Source organism: Rana temporaria, chromosome 8 (genome assembly GCF_905171775.1).
Source record: "Rana temporaria chromosome 8, aRanTem1.1, whole genome shotgun sequence".
Taxonomy (NCBI): domain Eukaryota; kingdom Metazoa; phylum Chordata; class Amphibia; order Anura; family Ranidae; genus Rana; species Rana temporaria.
In genome coordinates this window covers 69,937,997-69,949,310 of record NC_053496.1, presented here as the reverse complement: position 1 = coordinate 69,949,310, position 11,314 = coordinate 69,937,997, and the positions used below count along the sequence as shown (strand labels likewise).

Genomic DNA, 11,314 nt, shown 5'->3' with positions numbered 1-11,314 from the left:
AATTTCTGGTTTTGTGTGTACATGGGAGTCCGCATGTTATGAGTTTCCAAGGTAGAAAAGATAACCAATTAATACATTTTAGGCCTCATACTCGCTGGCATTTGTGAATTTAGCTTTTCTAAAAGCAGAAGCTATCTGGGAAGTGTAAGGCCTCGTTCAACTGGTTCGATTTGCCCTGTGCCTCATGCAGGGCCATGTTCTACCAGCACAGAAATGCACGAGTGCTGCTTGCATCCTTATGGCGGCATACCATAGCTGAGTGGATGTATGAAGCATGGTAAAATATAGCCTGGCACAGAGCCAATTCCCCATGTGAATGGGTCCTAAACCAGTTTATTGGGAACTAACAATTCCCTTTTACATGATTTAGGTGGCATTTTAATTTATTGAAATTACGGGAGTTATTTAGGGCTTTGACAAGGGGTGTCAGACAGTGTGTATCTTCTTTTTATTTATTTTTAACAATAGAAGACAGTGTGTATCTTTGCTCAAACCCCCCCCCCCCCCACACACACACACCCACACCCCCCCACCCACACACACACACACACACACACACATTTTCACAGCCTGCCATTTGAAATACCTGTCTCGGACTCACGGCAGATTCCTGTCAGCATAACTCCCGCAAGCCATGCAGAGGGTTACCATGGTTACGCTCGGCCGCGAGAGTTGGAGCTACAAACGAGAGTTAGACTGGCTTCCTCTGTGCACTGCAGTGGGGGATGGCTGACAGGGGTCTGCAGAATCGAGTGGCCCGAGACCCCCACATCCCCCAGGCTGTCTCCGATGCTGTCCACTCGCCATGCAAACAATGTAGAGTATGTACCCTGCTTTTTTTTTTATACATATCGGCGTATAACACGCACCAGCGATTTTTTTCACCCTGGTTTTAAGGGGAAAAAAGTGCGTGTTATATGCCGATATATATGGTAATTGGTAAGCACACCTGAACACTGACCTTGTAAACTCTTTTGTAACTCTAGCATATTAATGTACAAAGCAGATCATAGGATGCATTCAGATCTGTGCAATAATGTTTACTTTGTGGACCTGAGCACTCAATTTTTGACACTTGTGCATGAATTTCATGCCTTAGGCACGTTCATGCAGCAAGAGAGAATTGGATATGCAAACCCTGTACCCAAGGCCTTCACAATTTGGGTGCCTATGCCCAATTTTGCTGAGGTGATTGATGAGGATCACAAAACAAAATCACTGATTTAAAAAAAAACATTCTGGTTTAGACGTACCCATTGTGATATCCCAAAAAGAACTAAGATAACGCTCATAACTTCGCACATGTTTATGCTAGATAGAGCGCTGACACCATTATTATTTTTTATACATTTTGGAGAAGGGCACAGCGTTTTATTGCACTGCAGAAATCGCCATTAAAGCATGAGTTCACCCGAAATATTTTTTTTAACATTAGATGGATGCTCATTTTGTCAAGGGGAATCGGGTAGTTTTTTTAAAATCGAAGCAGTACTTACCGTTTTAGAGAGCGATCTTCTCCGCCGCTTCCGGGTATGGTCTTCGGGACTGGGCGTTCCTATTTGATTGACAGGCTTCTGACGGTCGCATACATCGCGTCACGAGTAGCCGAAAGAAGCCAAACGTCGGTGCAGCTCTATACGGCGCCTGCGCACTGACGTTCGGCTACTTTCGGAAAATTGTGACGCGATGTATGCGACCGTCGGAAGCCTGTCAATCAAATAGGAATGCCCAGTCCCGCAGCCCATACCCGGAAGCGGCGGAGAAGATGCATCTCTAAAACGGTAAGTACTGCTTCGATTGTAAAAAAAAACACCTGATTCCCCTTGACAAAACGAGCCTCAATCTAATGTTAAAAAAAAAAACGCCATTACCAAGCCATTATTAGTAGACGGCACAGTTCAGAGAGTGGGGGAGATTTACTAAAATGTAAAACCCAAGCAAAATCAGGTGCATCTCTGCATAGAAACTAATCGGCTTCCAGGTTTTCATAATATAAAGGAAAGTCTTGTGCTCTGTGCACCCAAATTCGGGGGTTTTAAATAAATAAACCTGATGAAACTGCTCCAACCTATATATTCCTGACACTGGGCAAACAACAAATCCTCAAAACAATAGTGCACTGTCCCTTTTAGAATGCATCTTGCATTATAATCGATGTGCCAAAAAAGACCATATGGACCTTGAATGTCTTCTTTACAAATTATAAAGTGCAAACAAGGGCAATGTGCACATGAACAGTAATATGGACCTTGAATGCCCCCTATACTGGATATAGGGGGCAATATATGATTGGTTTGAATGATTTGCAAGCAATATATCAAAACGTCAAATAGTCCATATATGTTAAAGGTGTCCGATGTGCTCAAAGGTGCTCCTTTAACCACTTCAATACAGGGCACTTTCACCCCCTTCCTGCCCAAGCCATTTTTCAGCTTTCAGCATCGTCACATTTTAAATGACAATTGCGTGGTCATGCAACACTGTACCCAAATGAAAATGTTTATAATTTTGCCCCCACAAATAGAGCTTTATTTTGGTGCTATTTGATCACCTCTGCGGTTTTTATTGATTGCGCTATAAACAAAAGAGCGACAATTAAAAAAAAAAAAACACAATACTTTTTGCTATAATATAATATTTTTTTTTTTTTAACAATTTTTTTCCTCAGTTTAGGCCAATACGTATTCTACATATTTTTGGTAAAAAAAAGGTATGACACTGTGACCATCACTGATGCCTGCCAGTGCCCACCAATCGGTGCTGCATATAAGTGCCATCTCATCAGTGCCAATCGGTATACACTGATGCCCCATCAGTGTATAAAAATAAAAAGTGCACAACCAAACAATATATATAACTCCCTTAATAAAAAAGGGAAGGGTGATCATGACATGTGATAACAGTACACTTTAAAACACAAAGTCCAAAAAAGGTGCTCCAATAGTGAACGATATTGCAAGACACTGAAGAAATCACTTGATGCTTCTATCCAGAAAGTAAAGTGAACAAGGCAGCTTACCAGATTCAATGGATCTCAAATTATTGGGATCAAATGAGCTCATCACAGGATTAATCCAATCAGGGATATTCCTCCACAGGTTCATCCAATGCAGGGATCCTTGTAATACAACGGTATAGTTGTCCTTTAGCGACAACGATATGCTTATCCAGGAAATCTCCAGCAGTGGCCAGTGGGGTACATCATGTGATAGAAAAAAGAGGCTTCATGGTGCAGTACTCCAGTTAAAAACATATTGAAAAACTTCTTGGGCACTGACATGCAAAAAAGACTGTAAACATTACATTCAAACAGCCACGGCTAGCCTCCGTTCCCATTCAATACCTTGTATGGGGAAAACGCGTTGGGTGGAGCACTTGTTCTTGATGTTGCCACGTACCAGCTGGCTGGCTCGAGTCACGGCTGTTTGAATGTCGGTGCCTAAGACGTTTTTCAATACATTTTTAACTGGAGTACTGCACCATGAAGCCTCTCTTTTCTATCATATGATTTACCCCACTGCTGGAGATTTTCTGGATAAGGATATCGTTGCAGCTAAAGGACAACTATACCTCTGGAGAGTTTGTTGTATTACAGGGATCCCTGAATTGGATGAACCTGTGAAGGAATATCCCTGATCTGAGTGATCCTTTGATGAGCTTGTTTGAGCCTTATAGTTTGAGATCCATTGAATCTGGTAAGCTGCGTTGTTCATTTTTGGATGGAAGCATCAAGAGATTTCTTCAGTGTCCTGCAATATCGTTCACTATTGGAGCACCTTGTTTGGTTTTAAAGTGTAGTTTTCCCATATCATTATCACCCTTCCCTTTTATATTAAGGGAGTTGTATTTTTTGGTTGCACACTTTTTTTTCTTTTTATACACGTTATTAGCTGAATATTCAGGCTATTAAGTTGCAGCACCAGTGTCATATTTTTCTCTAGGGGTAGCGCAGATATTCTACTACACACATTTTCTGCCTCATCGGTAAAGGAGTAAACTTATTTATTTACAAAGTTTTATAACCGAAACCAATGAACTTTTTTAAATGTATTTATTTTTAAAATTTTCGGCTTTTTTTTTGCTACAAAAAAAACCCCAGTGGTGATCCGATACCACCAAAAAGGTTTATTTGTGGAGAATGAATTATAAAAAAAATTGTTTGGGTACAGCGTTGCATTACCGGGCAATTGTCATTCAAAATGTGATGGTGCTGAAAAACGGTCTGGGCAGAAAGGTATAAGTGCCCTGTATTGAAGTGGTTAAATAAGACCAAAAGAAGCCTGGCATGATAATGATGGGGTATTGGTACTGAAGTGGTTAAAGAACCACTAAACCTCAGAAATTAGGACTGCATTTTAGACCTGCATTTCTCAAATTTATTTAAAGTATGTACCCTTTTTCAAAAGCATGTGTATATCAGGTACCTCCTGATGTGGGCAAGTACCCTTTGACCTCGGTAGTTACACTTCTTACTGCTACCTTATTGTGTGTACATTTTTTACAGTCCATTAAATTTGAACCACTTCCATACCAGGCACTTACGCACCTTCCTGCCCAAGCCAATTTTCAGCTTTCAGCGCTGTCGCACTTTGAATGACAATTGCGCGGTCATGCTACACTGTACCCAAACAATTTTTTTATCATTTTGTTCCCACAAATAGAGCTTTCTTTTCTTGGTATTTGATCACCTCTGCGATTTATTTTTTGCGCAACAACTAAAAAAAGACCCAATTTTTTTTTAAAAATAAAGTTTTTCTTTTTTTCTGTATTTTTTTTTTTTTGTGAATAAGTACGTTTTTCTTTTTCAATTACGGTACCGATGAGGTGGCACTGATGGGCACCGATTGAGGTGGCACTGATGGGCACTCATGGGTGGCACTCATGGGTACATATGGGTGACACTGATGGACACTGAGGGGTGGCACTGGACACTGAGGGGTGGCACTGGACACTGAGGGGTGGCACTGATGGACACTTGGGGTGGCACTGGTTTACTGTATTTACTATTTTGCCAATCAGTGCCCATGTTGCCAGTCGGTGCCCATTTGTGGGCACCGATTGGCATCTATTGTGTCTATTTTTTTACATGTGGATGGCCGTGGGGGATGTACCTAGCCATCCACATGTTGCCCCCTCCCCTGGTGGTCCTGGTGGCTTCCCTGTGGTCTAGTGTGGGCATCCGAGGGGGGGCTGCGCTGATAAACAATCAGCGCAAACCCCCACCTGTCAGGAGAGCCGCCGATCGGCTCTCCTCTACTTGCGTCTAGACGATCAACGGCTCTTCCTGTTTACATCGTGATCAGCCGTGATTGGACATGGCTGATCACGTGGTAAAGAGCCTCTGCTGGAGGCTCTTTACCGAAATAAGAGATGCAGGGTGTCAGATTTACACCCAGCATCACAGATCGCCGTGCTGCACGCCCCCACGGGCTCGTGCCTGCATTTTATTCTGCTAGACGTCAATAGACGTCCAGTCAGGATTACATAACCACTTCCCGGACGTCAATGGTCTATTGACCGGGCGGGAAGTAGTTAAATAATGCTTACTGATATCTGTTTGCATATCATTTTCTATCGATGTAAACTATTATGATGTAAAAAAGCCAGAGTACCCCTTGGGCTATACAAAAAAGTATTTATACACCTTGAAATTTTTTCACCTTTTGTCATGTTGCAGCCAAAACTATAAATGTATTTTATGTAATGGACCAACATAAAGAGGCACATACCGTCTGTGAAGCCCTCAGAGTTTTTTTTAGAGAATCTTGGTGAATAAACTGCATCATAAAAGGCAAAGGAACACACCAGACAGGTCAAGGATAAAGATGTGGAGAAGGTTTAAAGCAGGGTTAAGTTATACAAAAATATCCCAAGCTTTCAACATCTCACAGAGAACTGTTCAATCAATCAACCGAAAATGCAAAGCGTATGGCACAACTGCAAACCTAACAGAACATGCCGTCCACCTAATTGGACAGGCCGGGCAAAGAGAGCATTAATCAGAGAAGAAACCAAGAGGCCCAAGGTAACTCTGGAGGAGCTGCAGAGATCCACAGCTCAGGTCAGATAATCTGTCCACAGGACAACTATTAGTCATGCACAAATCTGGCCTGTATGGGAGAGTGGCAAGAAGAAAACCATAAGAAGTCGCATTTGAAGTTCGTGAGAATCCGTGTGGGGACACAGCAAACATGCGGAAGAAGGTGCCTTGGTCAGATGAGACCGAAATTGAACATTTTGGCCTAAAAGTAAAAAAAATAAAAACACTGCACATCTCCCTGAGCACACCATCCCCACCGTGAAACATGGTGGTGGCAACATCATGTTATGGGGATGCTTTTCTTCAGCAGGGACAGGGAAGCCAGTCAGAGTTGATGGGAAGATGGATGGAGCCAAATACAGTGCAATCTTAGAAGAAAACCTGTTTGAGTCTGCAAAAGACTTGAGACTGGGGCATAGGTTCACCTTCCAGCAGGAAGTAAGTACTTTGTAGAACCACCTTTCCCTGCAATTACAGCTGCAAGTTTTTTTTAGGTATTTCTCTACCAGATTTGCACATCTAGAGTGACATTTTTGCCCATTCTTCTTTGCTAAATAGCTCAAGCTCTGTCAGATTGGATGGAGAGCGTCTGAACAGAAATTTTCAAGTCTTGCCACAAATTCTCAATTGGATTTTGGTTTGGACTTTGGGCCATTCTAACACATAAATATGCTTTGATCTAAACTATTCCACTGTAGCTCTGGCTGTTTTTTTAGGGTCGTAACCTTGCTGGAAGGTGAACCTCCGCCCAAGTATTTTGCAGACCCCAACAGGTTTTCTTCTTAGATTGGCCCTGTATTTGGTTCCATCCATCTTCCCATCCACTCTGACCAGCTTTCCAGTCCCTGATGAAGAAAAGCATCCACACAACATGTTGCCACCACCATGTTTCACAGTGGGGATGGTGTGCTCAGGGTGATGTGCAGTGTTAGTTTTCACAAACGCAGCATTTTGCTTTTAGGCCAAAATTTTCCACGTTTGCTGTGTCCCCCACACCGCTTCTCACAAACTGCAAATGCGAAGACTTATGTTTTTTTTTTTTCAACAATGGCTTTCTTCTTGCTACTCTTCCATAAAGGCCAGATTTGTAAAGTGCACGACTAATAGTTGTCCTGTGGATAGATTCTCCGACCTGAGCTGTGGATCTCTGCAGCTCCTCTAGCGTTACCTTGGGCCTCTTGGTTTCTTCTCTGATTAATGCTCTTTGCCCGGCCTCTCAGTTTAGGTGGATGGCCATGTTTTGGTAGGTTTGCAGTTGTGCCATACTCTTCATTTTCAGATGATGGATTGAACAGTTCTCCATGAGATGTTCAAAGCTTGGGATATTTTTTTTAATAACTTAACCCTGCTTTCAACTTTTCTCAACTTTATCCCTGACCTGTCTGGTGTGTTCCTTGGCCTTCATGATGCTATTTGTTTACTAAGGTTCTATAATAAACCTCTGAGGGCTTCACAGAACAGCTGTATTTATACTAAGATTAAATTACATACAGGTGCGCTCTATTTACTAATTGGGTGACTTCTGAAGGCAATTTATTGTACTAGATTTTAGTTAGGCGTATCAGAGTAAAGGGAGCTGAATACAAATGCACGCCACACTTTTCAGATATTTATTTGTAAACAATTTTGAAAACAAATTATAATTTTCCTTCCACTTCACAATTACGTGCCACTTTGTGTTGGTCTTAACATAAAATACATTTTTCTTTTTTGGTTGTAATGTGGCAAAATGTGGAAATTTTCAAGGGGTATGAATACTTTTTCATTGCACTGTAAGGCATTTTATGGGATTTAGGGCCTACATCATGTAAATTCCAGCCTTTGGCTGTGTGAAAAGGCTGCCAATAAATATATAATATAACATGAGACAATGTTATGCCAGACCCTGGTGCCAGTAAAATATGGCAGCATTATTTCGGTAATCTTGGGTGCCTCCTCTGTTTGTAGGAGTGTGATAACTGACCTAATTTAACAGCTACCTTTTTTTCAAGCTCCTATTTTTTTTTAGACGACTTAAAAAAAAAAAAGTATGCTAATTGTGGCGTTCCCTACTAGGGAGTTCAAGGTAACTTCCTAAGTCACCTCACACTTAATTCTGGAGTTTGGATAGTATAGAGCAGGGATATGCAATTAGCGGACCTCCAGCTGTTGCAGAACTACGAGTCCCATGAGGCATAGCAAGACTCTGACAGCCACAAGCTTGCGGTCCACACAGCTGGCGGTCCGCTAATTGCATATCCCTGGTATAGAGTTAGACACCAAAGTTGGCAGAGGTTTGAAATGAGACAAATTATTTTTGAAATGTCGCAGCTCCCTACTGCCTGCTGGAGCCCCAGTGGTGGACCCTGTGGAAATCCACCTGTAGGGATTTTTTCTAATTGGGTCTTCTGAGTGATCCTTTTATCATTACAAATTAATTGATATCTGAAGTAAACCCTACAGCTTGAGGCTCTAATCTTTTCACCTCTGTTAAGACAGGCATTGGGAATCCTATATTATAACAAGTAACCCTTATTACTCACCTTCTATCTAGGCTCAGCTGTCTCTAGAGCTGCAGCGGGAGAGCCACTTGAAGCAACAGATCTTAATTCAGGAAAGATTGAAAAGAGCCAAGAGAGAAGAGAAACTAAGAACTCAACAAAAAGCAATAGCTGCAGAGAAGGAGCTTGGTGCCCATCTGCAAACATCATACAAATCATCTACTGATGATGTCGATAGCCAAAATGCACTTGTTTCTGCAGGGCAGAAATCCAGTTCTAACCCAGGGAAGTGTTTGCAGGAAATCCACAGTGTCCTTGACCGAGAACCAGACTCTTTACTGTATCTGCTGCAGAAGAGGAAGGAGCCACTGGAGCCTTACAAGGCTAACCGTGTTCCAAAAGATGACAAAACAAAACTGGAAGAGCAAGCAACCAAGATTAAAGATCTAAACTTGCTGGTGGACACCCTTCTGGCTGAAAATGAGAAACTAAAACGAGAGAATCGGAAACTACGGGCAGATTTGGTGCGGCTCCAGAGAAACCCTGAGAAATACCTGGACAAGGACACAGATTTCGTGGAGAAGTCTGAACTGTGGAGTCTGCAGCAGCCAACAGCAACTTCTTCCAGCCCAGCCTCCACCTGGCAGAAGTTTGTAGCAAATACAAGCAAGGGTACGGACATTCCTATACCCAACCTTCTTCTTCCTTTAGACATTCCCTTACCAGAACTTCCTCCCCTCGAGCTACCAGACGATATACAATCACAAATTACAGGACTTAAAGACTATTTGGACAGCTAGAAGATCAAGCGACCGTATTTTTGGACAATCGCAGAAAAGGGAAAACCACCTTGGCAGCAATATCGCTAAGGCCATCGGGCCTTTGCAAGAGTTTACTGTAGGAGGTTGAGCATTGGTAGACAAGTCACTGTGAAATATTCAACTTGAGTTCCTATGTTGATTAGACCTAAAATGCTACAAGAGAGTGACAGGAGAGATCTTGATATACTACTATTTTTTTTTCTCTTCAAAACCAAATGACTGCCTAAAATAACTTTTTCCAAAACCTTGCCTACAGTTTTTAATTGGTATATATAATTCCATGATGATTACAATGCAGAAGCTATGTTGCAAAGGTAGTAATTCTCTGTATTTTAACCTGTTTCTCTCATGCATTTGGAATGTACGATTTCTATTATGCACAGTGTTTTTCTTTTTTTTTTTTTTTTTTTTTTTTCTTGAGTAAATCTTTTCACAGTTGGAGGTTTCAGTTTTGGGTGGATGACCAATCTGGTTAAAGCCTGTTGTGCTATATTTCTGAGGGATTTAAGCAGGGATCTCTTCTCCCAAGTCTGCCCTTCTATGGCCATTATAAAGATCTTGGAGTTTCTATTCCAGAGGGAGCTAAGTTGATGGCTGATTCAGTTCACCAATCTTGGCCCTTATTTGTAAACCGTTTTGGAAGGACTTGTGTCTCAAAGATTATCGGTCTACCCAAAACCAGTATTCAATGCTGTCCAATTGTACCATCTTCTATTTCTTGGGGACAGTGTTGAGGAGATCTCTATATTAAAGTCCCTAGGTCTGCGGGGACTGCATTGGTGAGATCTCTGTATCTGAGACCTTAGGTTTGCTCCCATGTCGCAGCTGTTTTTTAAGGATCTTCTGTTTGTGTCCTTTAATTTGCATTATGATCAATGCAGTATCCATGCCATTGCTCCTGGTCTTCAGGAGGAGGAACGGCAAGACCCAGGCTGCAGAGGGCAGAACAGGGAGGTCCAGGGATTTCCGTGTTCCCTGAGAGATGCACAAAGCCTTGAGGTGAGCTAACCCATCGGCATCCACCTATAACAAATCTAGCCATTTAGGGTGGACTTGGCCTTTACCACAGAAACAGTGTGTGTACCATATACACACCACAATTCATGTATCAATGTGTGCCACATTGCACTCCTAGATCTTAACCTCAAATCAACAAGGAGACATGTACATTTTACTTTACTTTCTGGAACCAAATTACATGTAATTTCTAAATAATCAGTTTACAAAAACATAAAAAAATCAGGGTGCATCGTAAATAACTTTGCTGTATATCAATAAAATATGTGTTAAGCATTGTTTAAAAAAAATACTTACTGAATGATCAGTATCTTGTTATAACAGTGCATGAGTGCAAGAAACGCTGGATGACAGTATTTGGTTGACAATAATAAAGTGTGTTTATATCTGAAATGTCTCCAAATGCCTTTCTAATGCTCGCTGAAAAGAAAATGTTCCTTGTTTTCCACAAAGTTTCTAAAAAAAATATATATATATATATATATATATATATATATATATATATATATATATATATATATATATATATATATATATATATATATATATATATATATATATATATATATATATATATATATAAAAAAAAACCTTCATACAAAAACCTTTGAATCTAATGTGAGAATTCCAAAGGGAGGGAAGCGAGAAGCTTGAAGCTGGGCCTTTATAGTGGGCAATCAGATTCTTTTCATTATCTTGGGGGTTAATTTATAATGCAGCGGGGATATACTGTGACCTGTTCTATGTGACATATCCATAAAATGTGGGCCACAGTAAATCCTGCAGTGCATCAGTTGAGCAGAGAGAACGTCGTATAGAACAGCCAATCATGTTACTTGACAGGCCTCCCAGAAATTGTCTTCTTTGTTTGGGGGGGGGGGGGGGGGTTTGACACTCCCACTCATTTTTATTGTGTTCCATAGGCATAAGCATACATCCATCTACATCCATTCACT

At 41.2% G+C, this 11,314-nt stretch overlaps 1 protein-coding gene across 1 annotated transcript in view; it reads left to right on the top strand.

Moving 5' to 3' along the window:
* The window catches only part of NRBF2 (nuclear receptor binding factor 2), a 25,623-nt gene extending 14,872 nt beyond the window's left edge, over positions 1–10,751 (top strand). The window contains exon 4 of the mRNA XM_040361989.1: positions 8,574–10,751. Coding sequence (XP_040217923.1) covers positions 8,574–9,320 — 747 coding nt within the window. The 3' untranslated portion in view covers positions 9,321–10,751. The remainder of the gene's footprint in view (positions 1–8,573) is intronic.
* Positions 10,752–11,314: the final 563 nt, after the last annotated feature.